Raw genomic sequence first — 20926 nt, 5'->3', positions numbered from 1 at the left:
GACTGTAAAGGGAGAGTGGAATCCCAGATCACGTGAATGAAGACAGACAATAAAACATGCTGCTTAACAGATTGTGTTTAAATGTGCCAAGTGGTATGCTAGTGCTAAGTGAGCTGCAGCAGAGGAAGCTGTTTGTCCCTCTACTATTCAACTTACTGGACTGGGCCGAATAACCATTTTACTGACCAAGGGGAGATGGAAGGCAAATGGGCTTCAAAAATTCAATTTTTAGATTTTAGCAAATTTGAAATGCCTGGTATTTCGTGCGTGAAACAGTTTTTGTTTTTGTATAAATATGACAATTTTTTGGTGAGATACGATGGTTTTCCTGACGCACGGTCTTTGTCCGAATGATCCTGACAGTTGGTGCAAGTACAGGAGAAGTGTCACATGTGAGCACAAACATTCTTTACCTGCATCAGTAATGAATGAAATTAAAAGAAATGTCTTCATGGGAAAACCAAAAATTTAAATGAATGTGTGAATTCTGTCATTTGGAACCGGTTACTGAAAACTGTATTTGTTCAGTTTCCAACACTCAAATTTGGTGTTTATGATGCTATTTTATGCTTCAATGATGGTGTAATTAGAAAACTAAATGTTTTGGAATTATTGGGCATAAAATCTAGTGGAAATACTACAAAATCCTTGGTGCAAATATATAAAGAGAGAATCCGCAAAGCAGATATTGCTTATTTAAAATGCACAAAAGAAGCAAGACAGAAAAGAATAGTGAGCGAGAGAAGAAAAGAAGATCAGTATGTTCAGATGACGCTCAGTATGCTGCAGGAAAATATTCATGGTAAGTAATTCTGATCAATAACTATACTAGAATTGCAATATTAAACTTTAAATGGATTTCTCTAAAAACTACATTTTGTTTACTTTCAGGTACCATTATGTGATGAACTAATGGGGTTAGAAACATGAAATTTTGTCACTCTGATGGTAATAAGTTATTACAACTAAATTGAGGGATGCTCTCTTTAAGTGGAAGAAGCTGCTTGATCCAGCCTGTGAGTGTGGGGCTCTATACCAGACTGTTCACCACATTGACAGTGAATGCAGGATTCGAGCCTATCACGGCGCCAAAGAGGACTTCCTGCTAGCAACTCCAGATGCAGTGTGCTGGATTGAAGGACTGGATATTCAGTTGTAAAGACAAACTTAAGTCTCTTGTGTGTGAATATGTACATATGTATAGGTAATTTAATTTCATGATACATCTGTATTAGCGATATGCTGAATAATAAACATGCTACATTGCAGCTACTGGAATTGATTTCTTGAAAATGTCCTATTTAGGTGCAGCTCATTTTGCGGTCCCTACTGACAAAAAACACTTCTAAATGTTAATCTTATATTGTGATATAACTATCCACAATGATTTGTTAAGTTATTAATAATAAATTTTGTTAAATTTTTTTTCAAGCAGTTCACTGTTAAATGCTATTACACACAGCTGCCAATGCATGAATGCTCTGTGCTCTGCCTGTTCCTACAATTGTTGAAAAGGCTAGATCTGCAATTATCCATGTGCTTCATTACTGTAAGTGTCTTTTCCCTAAAAAAACAACAGGCCACAAGTCGGTTCTTGAGAAACAGCACAAAACACACGAAGCTTTGGAGAATCTCTTTCATGGTGGACTATAGTACACGGCTTCCGTATTTCCCATATCCTGACATCACAGAGTTCTACTTTTCCATTTAAAAGGAACATAACATCATCACTGAATATTAATTGTGAAAGGTATTTATCATTTTCCATTTTCATGACCAGATGCATTTATATAACTCCGCATGATGCTGTTTATCGTCATCGTGAAGAGAGTGCAGCAGGAATTAATAAATGTGGTATCTGTTTTTCTGGGCATGTCAGCTTATGCCATTGTCATTGATATAAATCAATACCCACTGGCAGCTAATGTCTTTCATTCTTTTGTATCTTGCAGCAATTCAATACTGTACAGTTTCAAACACAAACATTACCACGAAACTTGGTTTGTAAACGTACTGTAGGCTACTGTAGACTATCTTAAGTAAGCATAGACTAGGGTACTTTCTCTAGTAGCATCAGTTAATTAAGATTGTAACCGCATTTACAAATGTCTGCTTGTGTCTGTGTATGTGCGGATGGATATGTGTGTGTGTGCGCGCGAGTATATACGTCCTTCTTTCCCCCTAAGGTAAGTCTTTCCGCTCCCGGGATTGGAATGACTCCTTACCCTCTCCCTTAAAACCCACATCCTTTCGTCTTTCCCTGTCCTTCCCTCTTTCCTGATGAAGCAACCATTGGTTGCAAAAGCTTGAATTTTGTGTGTATGTTTGTGTGTCTATCGACCTGCCAGCACTTTCGTTTGGTAAGTCACATCATCTTTGTTTTTAGATATATTTACTTGTAGGTTAGGTGCACTGAATTTCTATCAGGCATTACCTCATTTCTACTGTTTTGTTTGCATAAGCAATGAGTGTTTTAATACATTCTGCTAGAAATTGGAAGCAGTGAACCATCTAGATATTTAGTGAGTACATAGAAAGTGCTGCATAACCTACATAAAATTTTTGTTGCCAGAGTTACTACCTGACCATAATATTATTGCACTTGGTCTCCCATGGCCATTATCAGAAACACACAGCAGCTACACAGTAAACAAGTACAGTGGTGACTATGGAAAATGCATCAGACTGTGACATGATTTCAAAGACAGTAGTGGTTATACTATCCTTACAAAATATCACAATAAAAAGTCACAATAAGCTGAGCCAAGCATCATCACTCTCAGGTGCAATAATATTGTGGTCGACTAACATCCTCCTGTTTTTGTAGCACAAATGTAATTGTCAATGTTTGATTCAGGTTTTATTCAAATACAGGAATGTTGTTGTTGGGGAAAATATATATATATATATATATATATATATATATATATATATATATATATATATATACAGATTTTATCATACAATGCTAGAGCACACAATTTCTTAAAATAATTATAATTATAATAATAATGCTTCCTAAATGCAATGTAACATATACCGTACAGTTAAAAGGAAGTCATCCTTGATCAAGGTCCGCGTCACTTTCCATTTTTAACCAGACATAACATCTGAGAAAGGAAAGCAATAATAGTAATAAAAAAACAGAGAGGGAGAGAAACAAGGTAAAACTACTAAATAAAAACACATCATGCAGCACTTTAATACTATTGAGCTTATATAAAACCTGTTCCTACAATGCATAAATAGCTCTCAAGCCTAACAATAAAAAAAGAAAACTCTTGCCTTTGATCATGATGAAAAACATTGTACTGACTACAAAACAACAATAATAATTATACAGATTTTTTTTTATATTTCCAGATGTAAAGTGTACTTGTATCAAAAGTAATTGCTTTGGTTACGTAAAAGCATAGAAGCCAATTTTTATTACTTGCAAAACAATTTATATTTTGTAAGGCTATAAAATACACAATGAACAAACACTGATCAATGTGCATTTCTAATTATGTGCAAAATAAACAAATACAAAAGAAAGAATTTGTCAGGCCCTAATTTCTCCCTCAAACAATCATTTATGTTTCTTTCTTCACCCATGTTACGAATACTACCAGTAGTCCTACAATTTACTATGTCATTTATGTAATGTAGCAAAACTACTGAACTGTAAATTTGGTAGAGCACAACATGACACAAAACACATCAGACAGACACACCATGCATGGCTGGCCCTCGGCTGGCACGACGAATAGACTTGTCTGGGCTGCAAGCAGAAACTCCGCTATTCACACTCTACCTCTTAACGAGTACAAGGGGTGACATGTGGATTACCCATCACATACATAACCTGTGTCATGTAAATGCTAGTCTAGAAATCTACTCTGTAGGAATCAGCATGGGTTTTGAAAAAGATGGTCATGTGAAGCCCAGCTTGCACTATTCGTCCACGAGACTCAGAGGGCCATAGACACGGCTTCCCAGGTAGATGCCGTGTTTCTTGACTTCCACAAGGCATTCGATACAGTTCCCCACAGTCATTTGATGAACAAAGTAAGGGCATACGGACTATCAGACCAGTTGTGTGATTGGATTCAGGAGTTCCTAGACAACAGAACGCAGCATGTCATTCTCAGTGGAGAGAAGTCTTCCGAAGTGAGAGTGATTTCAGGTGTGCCGCAGGGGAGTGTCGTAGGACCGTTGCTATTCACAATATACATAAATGACCTTGTGGGTGACATCAGAAGTTCACTGAGGCTTTTTGCAGATGATGCTGTGGTATATCGAGAGGTTGTAAGAATGGAAAATTGTACTGAAATGCAGGGGGATCTGCAGCGAATTGACGCATGGTGCAGGGAATGGCAATTGAATCTCAATGTAGACAAGTGTAATGTGCTGTGAATACATAGAAAGATAGATCCCTTATCATTTAGCTACAAAATAGCAGGGCAGCAACTGGAAGCAGTTAATTCCATAAATTATCTGGGAAGACGCATTAGGAGTGATTTAGAATGGAATGATCATATAAAGTTGATCGTCGGTAAAGCAGATGCCAGACTGAGATTCATTGGAAGAATCCTAAGGAAATGCAATCCGAAAACAAAGGAAGTAGGTTACAGTACGCTTGTTCACCCACTGGTCAAATACTGCTCAGCAGTGTGGGATCCGTACCAGATAGGGTTGATAGAAGAGATAGAGAAGATCCAATGGAGAGCAACGTGCTTCGTTACAGGATCATTTAGTAATCACGGAAGCATTTCGGAGATGATAGATAAACTCCAGTGGAAGACTCTGCAAGAGAGACGCTCAGTAGCTCGGTACGGGCTTTTGTTGAAGTTTCGAGCATATACCTTCACCGAAGAGTCAAGCAGTATATTGCTCCCTCTTATGTATATCTCTCGAAGAGACCATGAGGATAAAATCAGAGAGATTAGAGCCCCCACAGAAGCATACTGACAATCCTTCTTCCCACAAACAATATGAGACTGGAATAGAAGGGAGAACCGATAGAGGTACTCAAGGTACCCTCCGCCACACCATCAGGTGGCTTGCGGTGTATGGATGTAGATGTAGATGTAGATGAAAGCTGGTATCAACATCGAATGCTTACACATGTAGGAGGTGCTGTGCTGTATTCCCAATGATAACGTCAGACAGGTGTAACTGAATTTCACCTGCTGAAATGGAGAACACAAAATTGCCTTCTATCAATGCTTTATTGTGGTCTCAAACTCACCATACTGAATGAGCAAGATACCCAGGTATGAAACTTCCTGGCAGATTAAAACTGTGTGCCCGACCGAGACTCGAACTCGGGACCTTTGCCTTTCGCGGGCAAGTGCTCTACCAACTGAGCTACCGAAGCACGACTCACGTCCAGTACTCACAGCTTTACTTCTGCCAGTATCCGTCTCCTACCTTCCAAGTCGGTAGAGCACTTGCCCGCGAAAGGCAAAGGTCCCGAGTTCGAGTCTCGGTCGGGCACACAGTTTTAATCTGCCAGGAAGTTTCATATCAGCACACACTCCGCTGCAGAGTGAAAATCTCATTCTGAAAGATACCCAGGGGTTATAGTTGAACTGACTATTACCGAGTGTTACAGTGTGGGACCACTGCAGGGCACCAAAACATCATAAGTATGTTCATTAATCAGATCGCTCATGGAGTTTGCTGACAAAATTAATAAAATGGTTCAAATGGCTCTGAGCACTATGGGACTTAAAATCTGAGGTCATCAGTTCCCTAGAACTTAGAACTACTTAAACCTAACTAACCTAAGGACATCACACACATCCATGCCCGAGGCAGGATTCTAACCTGCGACCGTAGCGGTGGCGCGGTTCCCTACTGAAGCGCCTAGAACCATTTGGCCACACCGGCCAGTGACGAAATTAATAGTTCCACTTTCTGCCACTAGGTGAAAACATGGCACTGTAAGCAGCCAGAATGTGGTGTGGCTGCAGAAGAATGAGAGGAATGATAAAACACATAATAACGGTGGTTCTGGCACATTTAATAGAACCTGATCACAAGTTTCAACACATGTTCAGTATGATTTCCTGACTCAGCAATATGTTGCATCCACACTGCTATACAGTTGCCAGCTGCTCACAGTGTATTTGGTGTAATTAGAGTGATACGTCATCATATGGTAGCCTTCAGGTCAAGAAGACTCTAGACATGTCTCTCATAGACAAAATGTTTCAGATATCCTCACACCCTGTGACACAAATTTAGGTTGGGGGATCAGTGGGCCTTCTTCCAAGAGATGAAGCAATCATTACTGGAGGTTTCTCGAAGCAAATCTTTCACCTGGAGAGCGAGATGAGGTGTCTCTCCGTCTTCCACAAAAATAGTGGTTTGGGCACAGCTGTGTTCTTACAAAGCTGGAATTAAGAGTTGTGAGAGGAGATCCTTATAATGTGGAGATACAACTGTACACCTAACAGGCCCATGAGGTGTTATTTCCTCAGAGAAAAATGGACTCAGAATGAAGGAGCTTGTGAAACCACACCACACAGTCACGTACGCTGAGTGCAGTGGATGTTCCTGCACGAAGTGTGGTGGAGCAGAACCCTATATCCGACAGTTCTGTGCATTCCACGGCGCCATGAACAGTGAAACATGCTTCGTCCTTCCAAAGAATACTCCTTGGACACACGTCATCCTCTTCCACGTGTGCCACAAAATGAGTGCCAAAGTCACACCACAGTAGCCTATCTTGGGGCTTCATTTGGTGAACATTCTGAATCTTGGTGGGATACCACAGTAAAATGTGCCACAAAATCTTTTGAACTATTTTCGGGGGGAAAGACAATTCACGTGACAGAGCTTGAGAACTGGCTGCAGAAGATGAGGCATGTGCTGCACAGTTGGCTATAGCTATGACAACTTCACCAACAACTGTTACATGAATGACTGCCTGCCTCTCTCTGCTGCACCACCTAATTCACCTGTGACTTTAAATTTCTTCACGGTATTCTTTGGCCCAACTGAAACGGGACCTCTTTGCTGCTATCCCTGTTGGCAATATTCCTGAAATGCACCACTGTTACTGCTGTTGTTCTGATAAATAACTTTGCCAGCAGCACATGCTCTTTCTTCTCAATAGCCATTGTATTTTATATGGAAAACTAATATTATTAACTCTTTACAACAGTCACTTCACAAAAGAAATCAACACAAACCACCAAGCGACAAAAAGCATACTGACATCAAAAAAGATCTTTAAATCACGTCTCCAAAACGTGTATATAATGTAGAAAATGCCAATTCCAAATACAGCCTTTTCAGTAATGAAGTGGCTCTAATATTTGAAAGTACCTTCCCAAAAATAATATATAAAACCCATACTAAAAAATCCACCAACAAGCCTTGGATTACCACTGGAATTAGGATTTCTTGCAAAAGAGAGAGAGAGAGAGTTGTACATTGCCTCAAAAAAATCAGATGACCATACCTTCTAAATAACTATAAAAATACTGTAAAATATTGAACAAAGTCATTCTGAAATCAAAAAGTAAGTATCAGTGCTCAAGAATTAATAACTACACTAATAAAACCAAAACTATATGGGAAGTGATACAAAATGAGACTGGTGCAAATTACCCCAACAAGACCCTAAATAATGCTCTTAACAATGAAGGTAAGCTAGCTCAAAATGAAGATATTGTAGTTAAAATCTTTAATAAGCACTTTTTAACTGTTGCTGAGAAAACAGCATGCAAAGGCTCTTCAGAAAAGGCAATAAAAACTCTGAAAGAACTTTCCCCTAACTCTATAGACATGATAGGTATGGCCCCCATAACCGTGCAAGAAGTAAGAAAAACCATACTGTCTCTAAAAAGTAAAAATTCGTTGCGTGTAGACAATATTTCCAGCAAACTGGTAAAAGCCAGCTGTAATCATCGCTCTAAAGTTCTAGCTCATATATTCAATTCCTCTCTACATAAATCTTCCCTGACAGAATGAAGTATATGTAACTGTGAAACCCCTCTACAAAAAATGTGATCCCCCAGATGTTTCTAACTATCGTCCTATCTCTCTTGTAACATCATTTTCTAAAGTCTTTGAAAAATTAATATACATCAGGATTGTCAATCACCTTGAAAAATTTGGTCTAATTAGTAAACAACAATTTCGTTTCAGATCAGGCATATCTACATCCAAAGCAATTTACTCACTTACAAATAATGTTTTAGAATGCGTTGACAAGAAAAAATTACCGGCTGGCATATTCTGTGACCTGACTAAGGCTTTCGACTGCATCAATCACACAATACTTTTAGGAAAAGCAGCCCAATATGGAATCTGTGGACAAATGGGTAGCTGGCTCATGTCATATCTAGAAGACATAACAAAAAATAGTATTAGGTGTTAACAATCTACAAGTAGGAGAGGTAGAGTCTGACTGGGGAACAGTACATCTTGGTGCTCTACAAGGGTCAGTCCTTGGTCCCCTCCTATTTATTATATATATATTAATGACCTACCCCTGTTCTCAAATAGTGCTAGCAATATCACAATGTTAGCCGATGACACAAGTATAGTGACAGCCAGCAAAACCTCCACTGACGCAGAGTTAAATGTCAACCAAGCACTTGCAAATGCGCTAAACTGGTTCCCGGCAAATTCTCTAGGAATAAACCTCAGTAAAACAAATTACATGCAGTTCCAATCCAGTTACATAAGCCCAGACGAGATTAACATTGCACACGAGAGCCAACAGTTACAGAGCGTTCAGTGCACAAAGTTCCTAGGCGATCACATAGATAACCGGCTCAACTGCGAATTCCACATACAGCAAGCACTAAAAAAGCTTAGCTCAGCAATACTTACCATCCAAATAATCTCCAAAATTGGAGATATCAACATATCAAAGTCTGCGTATTTTGGCTACTTTCATACAGTGATGTGCTATGGAATAATCTTTTGGGGCAGCTCACCACTTGCAAAAATTGTTTGAAAGCCAGAAAAAAGTAGTCCAAATTATGTGTAGTGTCCCTCCAAGAGCCTCATGTCGAAATCTCTTTAAACAGTTAGGTATATTAGTCACTACCTCACCAATATCTCCTCTCACTCATGGCTTTCACTCTTCTCCATTCCTCTAAATATGAAACAAATGAGACATACCATCATTATAACACAAGATGGAAAGGTGATATGCACTGTGAACGGAAAAATCTCTCTCTGGTACAAAAAGGGGCAAAGTTCACAAGTACAAAAATCTTTAACGCACTCCCTAGTAATATAAAGTGTCTTAAAGAAAATAAAATGCTATTCAAAAAGAAGCTAAAGGAATTTCTATTGGAAAAATGTTTCTACTCTTTAGATGAATTCTTCAACAGATTTGAGTAGTAATTCAGATTATTTCCTTTGTCATTGTTATCTGTATTGTTTTTTTTATCACTGTTGTATTTTTGTATTGTATTGTTTATTATCTTGATTATATTATTGTATTGTACCAGTTTTGAATCATTGATCTGCCATGTGTAATATGCCAGTATGTATTGTATTGTATGATATCTATATTGTATCTGCTTTGACTCGTTCCACATCCATGCATAATCATGCCATACTGGATCTATGGAATAAGTATCTCAAATAAATAAATTAAAAAAAAAAAAAAAAAAAAAAAAAAAAAAAAACAAGACACATTTCACATTCTGATTGCTTACAGTGCCATATTTTCACCTGGTGGCAGAAAGTGAAACTATTAATTTTTCAGAATACTCCACAAGTAAACCAATTAATGAACAGAATTAAGACATTTTAGGATTCCACGATGTGTACAGCACCCACTGCATCACTGAGAACACTGTCAGTTTAATCACAACCCACAAGGGAGACATATACGAGGTGCATTCAAGTTCTAAGGCCTCTGATTTGTTTTCTCCGGACTGGAAAGAGAGAGAAATATGCGCATTGTTCTAAAATGAGGCCACGTTCATTGTCAATATGTCCAAGAGATGGCAGCACCGTACGGCAGATGGAATTTTACTGCCAGTGGTGAGGATGAGTACTGTTTTAAATACTTAAAATGGCGATGTTTTCCTTACTTGAACAGCGTGCAATCAGTCGTTTTCTAAATTTGTGTGGTGTGAAACCAATTGAAATTCATCGACAGTTGAAGGATACATATGGTGATGGAGTTATGGATGTGTCGAAAGTGCGTTCGTGGGTGCGACAGTTTAATGCAGGCAGAACATCGTGTGACAACAAACCGAAACAACCTCGGGCTCGCACAAGCCGGTCTGATGACACGATTGAGAAAGTGGAGAGAATTGTTTTGGGGAATCGCCGAATGACTGTTGAACAGATCGCCTCCAGAGTTGGCATTTCTGTGGGTTCTGTGCACACAGTCCTGCACGGCGACCTGCAAACGCGAAAAGTGTCATCCAGGTGGGTGCCACGAATGCCGACGGACGACCACACGGCTGCCCGTGTGGCATGTTGCCGAGCAATGTTGACGCGCAAGGACAGCACGAATGGGACTTTCTTTTCGTCGGTTGTGACAATGGATGAGACGTGGATGCCATTTTTCAATCCAGAAACAAAGCGCGAGTCAGCTCAATGGAAGCACACAGATTCACCGCCACCAACCAAATTTCAGGTAACCGCCAGTGCTAAAAACTGATGGTATCCATGTTCTGGGACAGCCTTACCCACTGTGTTCCAAAGGGTACTATGGTAGCAGGTGCATCCTACGAAAATGTTTGGAAGAACAAATTCCTTCCAGCACTGAAACAAAAACGTCCGGGAAGGGCTACGCGTGTGCTGTTTCACCAAGACAATGCACCCGCACATCGAGCTAACGTTACGCAACAGTTTCTTCGTGATAACAACTTTGAAGTGATTCCTCATGCTCCCTACTCACCTGACCTGGCTCCTAGTGACTTTTGGCTTTTTCCAACAATGAAAGACACTCTCCGTGACCGCACATTCACCAGCTGTGCTGCTATTGCCTCAGCGATTTCCCAGTGGCCAAAACAGACTCCTAAAGAAGCCTTCGCCGCTGCCATGGAATCATGGCGTCAGCGTTGTGAAAAATGTGTATGTGTGCAGGGCGATTACGTCGAGAAGTAACGCCAGTTTAATAGTTTCATCGATTTCGGGTGACTAATTAATTAGGAAAAAAAAAAAAAAAAAACGAGGCCTTAGAACTTGAATGCACCTCGTAGTGCCAAATACATTAACAGGCAACTTACACAACTGGCACCTTGGTAAACTTTTAATCTCAATGCGCACAATGCTGGTTCAAGAACACATTTTTCTACACAAGCAAACTATTATTTGCCCTCCCCCCCCCCCCCCCCCCCATTCCTGCTGCCACCCCCCACCCCCGCTTTCCTTGTCCACTTTCCCCTATGTAAGTTTTGCAACTAATTGGGATATGCACTACATACAAATCTTGTCCTTGTGCACTCCTCTCTGCTTGACAGTGAAAGCTGCTGCTATTAATTCTGATATGTCCTGCACAGAAATCTTATAGTTGCGGCACCTCTGGTACACCTTGCAGCTCGGTGCCTCGTGCAGTGGCTTGTGTTGCTTGGACCTCACACCGGCCCTGAATGTGAAACTGAAAGTCAACAAAGGTTGTGTCTTCATTCCTGTAGAAGAAACAGTCTCGTGAAATAGGAACTGTACACAGTGCAGCCATTGCCACATAGTTAGATGAAGACAGTGTAAGAAAGAGGCTTCTGGCAGTTTTTGAACATTAAGAGCCGCGCTCTGAACAACTTTTTCTACTATCGCATTACACTTAGTAACAATGACATGGCCGACATTGCACTTAGCCACAGATTCCTTACTAAACTTGATTCTAAGTTACACTTAGCAATTATGATATTAAGGCAACAATGTATTTGGTACTTATTATGTAGCAAGCATGATCTGAAGATTGTTCTTAACCAACTGAAACTGCTATTTTCATCACAATCAAGACTGAGAAAAAAACAACACTAACACCATAACCGCTGTTTCACAATGGCACATAGATGCAAAGCAATGTCATTATTCAACCTGAAGCTTACCTTTCTGAAACATTCGTAGTTCAGCAACCTGGCATATGCTGATGTTCCAGCAATTATAATCTTGGGACGGAAGAGAAGTGCAGTTTTTTGCAGCATGTCATAATCTATCAGGCCGGTCTTAATATCGAGGCGATACGGCATCGACTCGAAAAAAAGTGAAGTAGCAGACGCTCTCTTAGTATCTGTCATGAATCCATGAGTCAAGCTAGAAAAAAAAACAGAACAAGAACAGACCATGTATATAATGACCATTCATTACATGTCAGATAGACACTCTACTACTCCATAAACCAGTAAATTTACACTTATATACACTCATGCTCATAAATTAAGGATAATTGCAGAATGTGGTGCCACACAACATGGCATTACACAAATCTGGCGCTAATAGCATAAGCACATAGGCAACACACACGACACAGATCTGTAAGTCCACAGTATCGGTGATACGTTGAGCAAACCGTCCCGAAACACGTGTGCGACAAAACGCCACTGTTTCCTGCACAATGTACCCCGACATTAATATGGGATATGATCACTGTGCACGCATACACAGGCCGCATTAAGGGGTGGCATACTCTGGATCAGATGGTCGAGCAGCTGCTGGGGTATAGCCTCCCATTCTTGCACCAGTGCCTGTCAGAGCTCCTGAAGTGTCCTAGACGTTAGTAGATGTGGAGAGATACGTTGACTGTGAGCATCCCAGATGTGCTCGACAGAGTTTAGGTCTGGAGAACAGGCGGGCCACTCCATTCCCCTGATATCCTCTGTTTCAAGGTACTCCTCTATGATGGCAGCTTGGTGGGCCGTGCGTTATCATCCATCAAGAGAAAGGTGGGACCCACTGCACCCGTGAAAAGGCGGATATACTGGTGCAAAATGACGTCCCGATACACCTGACCTGTTACAGTTCCTCTGTCGAAGACATGCAGGGGTGTACGTGCACCAATCATAATCCCACCCCACACCATCAAACCACGCCCTCCATACAGGTACCTTTTGAGAACATGAAGGGTTGGTATCTGGTTCCTGGTTCATGCCAGGTGAAAACCCAGTGAGAATCACTGTTCACACTATACCTGGACTCGTCCGTGAACATAACCTAGGACCTCTGTTCCAATGTCCATGTACTGTGTTCTTGACACCAGGCTTTACGGGCTCTCCTGTGACCAGGGGTCAGTGGAATGCACCTTGCAAGTCTCTGGACGAATAAACCGTGTCTGTTCACTCGTCTGTAGACTGTGTGTCTGGAGACAACTGTTCCAGTGGCTGCGGTAAGGTCCCGAGTGAGGCTACCTGCAGTACTCCGTGAACGTCTGCGGGCACTGATGGTGAGATATCGGTCTTCTTGTGGTGTTCTACACTGTGGACGTCCCTTACTGTAGCTCCTGGACACGTTTCCTGTCTGCCATAATCTTGAGGTCACACATTGTGGCACACGGGGGGTCCCTGCTGTGTTTGACCAGCCTCCAGTCACCCTAGTATTCTACCCCTCATAACGTGGTCAATATGTGTTCTTTGAGCCATTTTCAACACACAGTCACCATTAGCACCTCTGAAAACGTCTGCACACTTACACACTGCACCATACTCCGACATGCACCGACACACCTCTGTGTATGTGGACTGCTGCCAGCGCCACTGTGCGCAGTGCAGCGCTAAAATGATTCATTTTTAAATAAATCTTTTTTTTTTTAAAAAAGGAAGTAATTTTTATTAGTGAAATCTGCGTCAGTTTGAAATATTGTGTTATTGTAGAAAATGGAAAAATGATTCAGTGCTGTTTTAATAACACTGTTCCCTGCTAACAGAAATTGGCAGCAAATCCATAGCATAAGAATTGATACTGCATGGCTGAGACAGTTATGCCCCTGTTGCTGTGTGTTGTGGCTTACAGAATGTGGGTGCAAGACGTGCCCCCAGCTGGTCTATACAGTAGTTTCTGACTATTATCACCAGAAATCTGTTGTACTGCAGAATAGCACCGATGCTAGGCTGGAAATAATTTTACGAAGCGGCTTAGCAGTGAAGTACAATGCTCTATTTGCTTTAAAAGATCAAATATTTGTCTGTCATTTCTATGAAATAATGAAAGAGAAAGGAAACTATGGTAACAGTAATCAATTAGAAACTTAACAACATTTCATTCATAGTATACAATAAAATAGAAATTAGCTGATCTGCTGCCTGTGTCTACATAATACACCTCTATCTGCTTGCAGTCCTTGAAAACAGATAAATTAACATGAAAAGCAGAGTTCCTCAGTCCCAGTTTTCACCCTTTAGCATTGATTATTCTTAATGTCCAAATAGTGGCATGACCCTCAATCACACGATTTTCGAACAGTTTCAAATCAATAGGAGAATATTGGTAATCTTTTGCAGAACTCAACCACTTATCACTTTTTGAGGAAAGCAGCAAATGGTTGGCATACTAAGTTTTTATTTGTCTATTTAATTTAATATTATCTGTGTATCTGGAAACTGATAGCAAAAATTTTTCAACCTTTGATAGATTTCTAAGTTTATTACAGGGAATAATAAGAATAAAAAACTGAAAACTGTTTATTTCAGAAACCAATATTTTGAGCAGTTTTTAACAGTTAGTTTAAACTGGGGTGGAAAAAAACTGGTCTAATCACAAACTTGTTGTTTCAGTGATAACTTCCATCCCTAGTATGAGTCCAGTTATCAGTATGTTGCATCTATGCTAGACTGGATCACCCACTAATTTGATTGAGACGAGTGTCATACAGCCATCGTATCACAACTATCTTAACTAGTCCTCGAGATCCCAGATACTGGCACTGCAACGGAGTTGGCATCCGAGAGGTCCCATCTACATTCTATTGGGGACAAATGTGGGCATTTTACTGGCCACAAGAGTATCTCAGAAACACACAGACCGTTCACTGACACATGCCATATGTGAATGAGTATTGTCCTACTGAAAATGTCACCACAACAAGTCCAGAACCACGCTGCTGCTCCGGTCGCAGGTTCGAACCCTGCCTCAGGCACAGGTGTGTGTGATTTCCTTAGGTTGGATAGGTTTAAGTACAGTAGTACAAGTTTATATGCCAACTAGCTCTGCAGATGACGAAGAAATTGAAGAAATGTATGACGGAATCAAAGAAATTATTCAGATAGTGAAGGGAGACGAAAATTTAATAGTCATGGGTGACTGGAATTCGGTAGTAGGAAAAGGGGGAGAAGGAAACGTAGTAGGCGAATATGGATTGGGGCTAAGAAATGAAAGAGGAAGCCGCCTCGTAGAATTTTGCACATAGCACAACTTAGTCATAGCTAAGAACCATGAAAGAAGGTTGTATACATGGAAGAACGCTGGAGATACTAGGTTTCAGATAGATTATATAATGGTAAGACAGAGATTTAGGAACCAAGTTTTAAATTGTAAGACATTCCCAGGGGCAGATGTGGACTCTGACTACAATCTATTAGTTATGATCTGTAGGTTAAAACTGAAGAAACTACAAAAAGGTGGCAATTTAAGGAGATGGGACCTGGACAAACTGAAAGAACCAGTGGTTGTACAGAGTTTCAGGGAGAGGATAAGGGAACAATTGACAGGAATGGGGGAAAGAAATACAGTAGAAGAAGAATGGGTACCTCTGACGGATGAAGTAGTGAAGGCAGCAGAGGATCAAGTAGGTAAAAAGAGGGCTAGTAGAAATCCTTAGGTAACAGAAGAAATATTGAATTTAATTGATGAAAGGAGAAAATATAAAAATGCAGTAAATGAAGCAGGCAAAAAGGAATAAAAACATCTCAAAAATGAGTACAACAGGAAGTGCGAAATGGCTAAGCAGGGATGGCTAGAGGACAAATGTAAGGATGTAGAGGCTTATCTCACTAGGGGTAAGATAGATACTGCCTACAGGAAAATTAAAGAGACCTTTGGAGATGAGAGAACCACTTGTATGAATATCAAGAGCTCAGATGGAAACCCAGTTCTAAGCAAAGAAGGGAAAGCAGAAAGGTGGAAGGAGTATATAGAGGGTCTATACAAGGACAATGTACTTGAGGACAATATTATGGAAATGGAAGAGGATGTAGATGATGATGAAATGGGAGATATGACACTGCGTGAAGTTTTTGACTGAGCACTGAAAGACCTGATTCGAAACAAGGCTCCAGGAGTAGACAACATTCCACTGGAACTACTGATGGCCTTGGGGGAGCCAGTCCTGACAAAACTGTACCATCTGGTGAGCAAGATGTATGAGACAGGCGAAATACCCTCAGACTTCAAGAAGAATATAATAATTCCAATCCCAAAGAAAGTAGATGTTGAGAGATGCGAAAATTACCGAACAATCAGTTTAATAAGCCACAGCTGCAAAATACTAACGCGAATTCATTAGGGACGAATGGAAAAACTAGTAGAAGGTGACTTCAGGGGAGATCAGTTTGGATTCTGTAGAAATATTTGAACACGTGAGGCAATACTGACCCTAAAACTTATCTTAGAAGCTAGATTAAGGAAAGGCAAACCTACGTTTCTAGCATTTGTAGACTCAGAAAAAGCGTTTGACAATGTTGACTGGAATACTCTCTTTCATATTCTGAAGGTGGCAGGGGTAAAATACAGGGAGCGAAACGCTGTTTATAATTTGTACAGAAACCAGATGGCAGTTATAAGAGTTGAGGGGCACGAAAGCGAAGCAGTGGTTGGGAAGGGAGTGAGACAGGGTTGTAGACTCTCCCCGATGGTATTCAATCTTTATATTGAGCAAACAGTGAAGGAAACAAAAGAAAAATTAGATTAGGAAATTAGAGACTTAAAATAGTAAAGGAGTTTTGCCATTTGGGGAGCAAAATAACTGACGATAGTTGAAGTAGAGAGGATATAAAATGTAGACTGGCAATGGCAGGGAAAGCGTTTCTGAAGAAGAAACATTTGTTAACATGAAATATAGATTTAAGTGTCAGGAAGTCATTTCTGAAAGTATTTGCATGGAGTGTAGCCATGTATGGAAGTGAAACGTGAACGATATATAGTTTGGACAAGAAGAGAATAGAAGCTTTTGAAATGTGGTGCTACAGAAGATTGCTGAAGATTAGATGGGTATATCACATAAGTAATGAGGAGGTGTTGAACCGAATTGGGGAGAAGAGGAGTTTGTGGGACAACTTGACTAGAAGAAGGGATCGGTTGGTAGGACATGTTCTGAGGCATCAAGGGATCACCAGTTTAGTATTTGAGGGCAGCGTGGAGGGTAAAAATGGTAGAGGTAGACCAAGAGATGAATACACTAAGCAGATTCAGAAGGATGTAGGTTGCAGTAGGTACTGGGAGATGAAGAGGCTTGCACAGGCTAGAGTAGCATGGAGAGCTGCATCAAACCAGTCTCAGGACTGAAGACCGCAACAACAACAAGCCTAGGGTACTGATGACCTCAGATGTTAAATCTCATAGTGCTTAGAGCCATTTGAACCATCACCAGAACACTATCACACAAGAAATAACACGAGGACCCAGGATGTCCAATATTTACTGTTATACTGTAGCAGTGCTGTCAATCACTACCTGCAGTGCCGTGAAGTCTTACCCGATGGCTCCCCAAACTGTGACGCTAAGAGTAGCACCACTGTGACTCTCATAAACATTGAGATTTCTCCCCAGATGGTCACAATACTTGCTGACCACGGTCATCCGGGATATCACCGAATGCAATGTGACACCCTCCATCAGCAGTCTATGCTTTCCAGTCACAGCACCATTCCAAATCCCTCCATTTGTGCCATTTTGTTAATGGCAGCCTACATGAGGGAAGGTGATTCCCTAGTGTGGCTGCTGGTAGTCTCGAACCAGTGGTGTGTGGAGGCTCTTAATGTTGCAGGGAGATTGTTACTTATTATAAGAGGACAGGTGAAAGAGCGAAAGGCTGACGACGTGCTCGGTGCACAATAGGCGATCGTCCCTTGTGTCGGTCAGAAGTGATCAACTGGAACCTTGATGAGGAGTGTACCTGCCCTCACAATCTGACATCTACATCTATAAGGTCTGTTAAAAAAAAATCTGGAGCATTTGTAATTTTGCGCCAATGGTGGGTTGGAGCGAAATATGGTTGGCATCCCTGCACTCGTCTGTGTTCAATGTATAACTACCGGAAGTTTCATTGCTGTATATCTGTTGGTAATTGTTCAGTGCCGTATTGAGTACCATATTTACTTGAATCTAAGCTGCACTTGAATCTAAGCCGCACCTGAAAAATGAGACTCGAAATGAAGGAAAAAAAATTTTTCCCGATTCTAAGGCGCACCTGGAATTTGAAACTCTAAATTCAAAGGGAGAGATAAGTTTTAGACCGCACCTCCAAATCGATACAAAGTTGGTCCATTGTAACATGAGACACAATGTAGGTTGAATGGATAAAGATAAAGCTACAGTAGTTTGGTTCGAGTCATAATCTTAACAGTTAAGCTTTACCAAATAACTATTGCAATGTGTCAGGTGCTCCGTCCATATTGATATGGGTACCCTTGCTTTTTCAGGTGCTTCATCTGGTTTGAATCGATTGCTTATTTTGCTTTGATCTAATTACTGCCGTCCTCTGTGTTATAGGTGTTTACGTCACTCTAAGCTAAAAATGCATTATTGTGCTGCGTCATGCATTGTTTGTCTCATTCTGATAATGAGTGTTTATGACCTGTAGCCACTCGTAGCATGGCTCGCTTTTGTGCACACTCTCATAAGTGAAACAATGGCAAGAGACTGTTACTTCTTACTTACACTGCTGCTTTCTTTGATAACGTTCAACAAGAACCAAATAATATACTTCATATGATAGAAGATGTTCTGAACGAGAGTTTAGCGAACATTTTTCTCCGTTTGAAAATCTTTGCTGACGCCTCTTTAGTACATTACATTCTGCACAGAAATTAGAGTCATCTTAGATTTAAAAATCTAGTCAGTTGCCGTGCTTCATTTATGACTGTATCACTATTAGGCATAAGAATAATATGAATATAAACATGAGACGATATGTATATTCTTCCGTGTTTGCTGTTGTCTCACCCTAGTTTTGTAGTTTATTAGGCAGACAGGATTTAAAACAGATAGCAGCAAACACGAAAGAATACACGACATAATGTTTACATTCTTCTACCTTTCCTTTTAATTTCTTTGCTGGCGCAGAGGTTTTGGTGCCAGTATTTATCTTCGTGCCTGCAAACCATGCCTGTGTAGCGCTACATATATCCGACGGCAGAAGTTAGTTGTGGCGACAACCTACCAACATTTTTCAAAACTTCCGATTACTTTGCACTCGATTCTAAGCCGCAGGCAGTTTTTTAGATTACAAAAACCAGAAAAAAAGTGCGGCTTAGATTTGAGTAAATACGGTAGAAGGTTGCGTTGCACAATTTGCAAATGTTGAGATGGCAGAGTTAGAGCAACACATCTGCATTAAATTTTGCACAAGTATGATGATGAGTGCTTAAGCCATCCTGGTATTACAAATGGATGACACGGTTTAAAAATGGCTGGACTGAAGTTAAAGATAACCCCCATTCAGGATCAACTTCGACATCTACCAATGATGCTTGTGTCACAAACATCAATGAAATTGTTTGCGTCATTCAAAGACTGAGTGACAGAGACTGCATAAGAATGTAATGTTTCAGTAGGAACATGTCACAAAATCCTGACACAGCTTCTTGGAATGCACTGTGTTGCTCATGAGTCGAGACCAGAAAGAGCTTTGCTCCACAACCTCTGAACAGCTTTTGTATCACGCAAATGAGAATGAGATATCCTTAAGAGAATAACTGATGATGAAATGTGGTTCTATGGTTATGATGTTCAGAGCAACGTTCAATCTTTGCAATGGCTCGGGAAACGTCCTCTGAGACCATAGAAAGCTCAGAAAGGTCAGAGCAAATGCCAAAGCCATGGTGACAGTTTTCTTTGACTCTGATGGATTAGCTCATCGTGAATTTGTGGACAATCTACTAATTGATAGTACTATCAGAATGTGTTGTGACGCCTGCGAGAAAATGAGAGAAGGAAATGGCCTGAAATGTGGTGAGACAATTCTTGACACTCGCATCATACCCACACACATTCATCCCTGTTTGTGGGTGACTATTCCACAAAAAATGAAATCAACATGCTGCTTCATTCTCTGTATTCTCCATACCTTGCCCCCGTGAACCTCTCTTTTATTTCCTGACTTGAAAATCCCACTGATAGGACAAAGATTTGCAATGACAGATCGAGGGTGACCATGCACAGTAAGTGAAAGGTAAGTGCACAAAAATTCCATGGCCAAAGTTCCTGAATTTTCTGAATAGAACTCGTAGATCTACATCTGCATCTACATCTATACTCTGCAAACCACTGTGAAGTGCATGGCATAGGGTATGTTCCATTGTACTAGTTATCAGGGTTTCTTCCCATTCCATTCACATATGGAGCATAGGAAGAATGATTTTCTGAATACCTATGTGTGTGCTGTAATTATTCTAATCTTATTCTCACATTCGCTATGTGAGTGATATGTAGGGGGTTGCGGTATTTCCCTATTGTCATCAATTAAAGCAGGCTCTTGAAACTTTGTTAACCCTCTAGTGGCCACGCATAACGCGCACAAAAAAAAAAAAAAAAAAAAAAAAAAAACCTGTTTTCGAGCATTCCTTCGTTGTTTCATAATTGCGAGCCCATATCTATTCCTTCATTACTGCATCATTTAACACGGTGGTAAATTGTCTTGTCATACAGCTGAGTGAGCGACAGTAATATAAAATAAACAGCAAGCTAGGTGAGAAAAAAACTTACATTCCTTACAAGAAAATAACCCAGATTACAAGCTAGCAGCACAATTCCACACTTAGGCAGTTGTCTCCAGATTATAAGTAATCGAAGAAGCAGC

At 40.5% G+C, this 20926-nt stretch overlaps 1 protein-coding gene across 1 annotated transcript in view; it reads right to left on the bottom strand.

Moving 5' to 3' along the window:
* The window catches only part of LOC126295024 (serine hydroxymethyltransferase, mitochondrial-like), a 156940-nt gene that overhangs the window by 44185 nt on the left and 91829 nt on the right, over positions 1–20926 (bottom strand). Inside the window, exon 5 of the mRNA XM_049987275.1 lies at positions 12030–12234. Within this exon, the coding sequence (XP_049843232.1) occupies positions 12030–12234 (205 nt within the window). The remainder of the gene's footprint in view (positions 1–12029; positions 12235–20926) is intronic.

This window comes from Schistocerca gregaria, chromosome 11 (assembly GCF_023897955.1).
Source record: "Schistocerca gregaria isolate iqSchGreg1 chromosome 11, iqSchGreg1.2, whole genome shotgun sequence".
NCBI classification, from domain to species: domain Eukaryota; kingdom Metazoa; phylum Arthropoda; class Insecta; order Orthoptera; family Acrididae; genus Schistocerca; species Schistocerca gregaria.
This window is presented reverse-complemented; position numbering and strand designations above follow the sequence as displayed.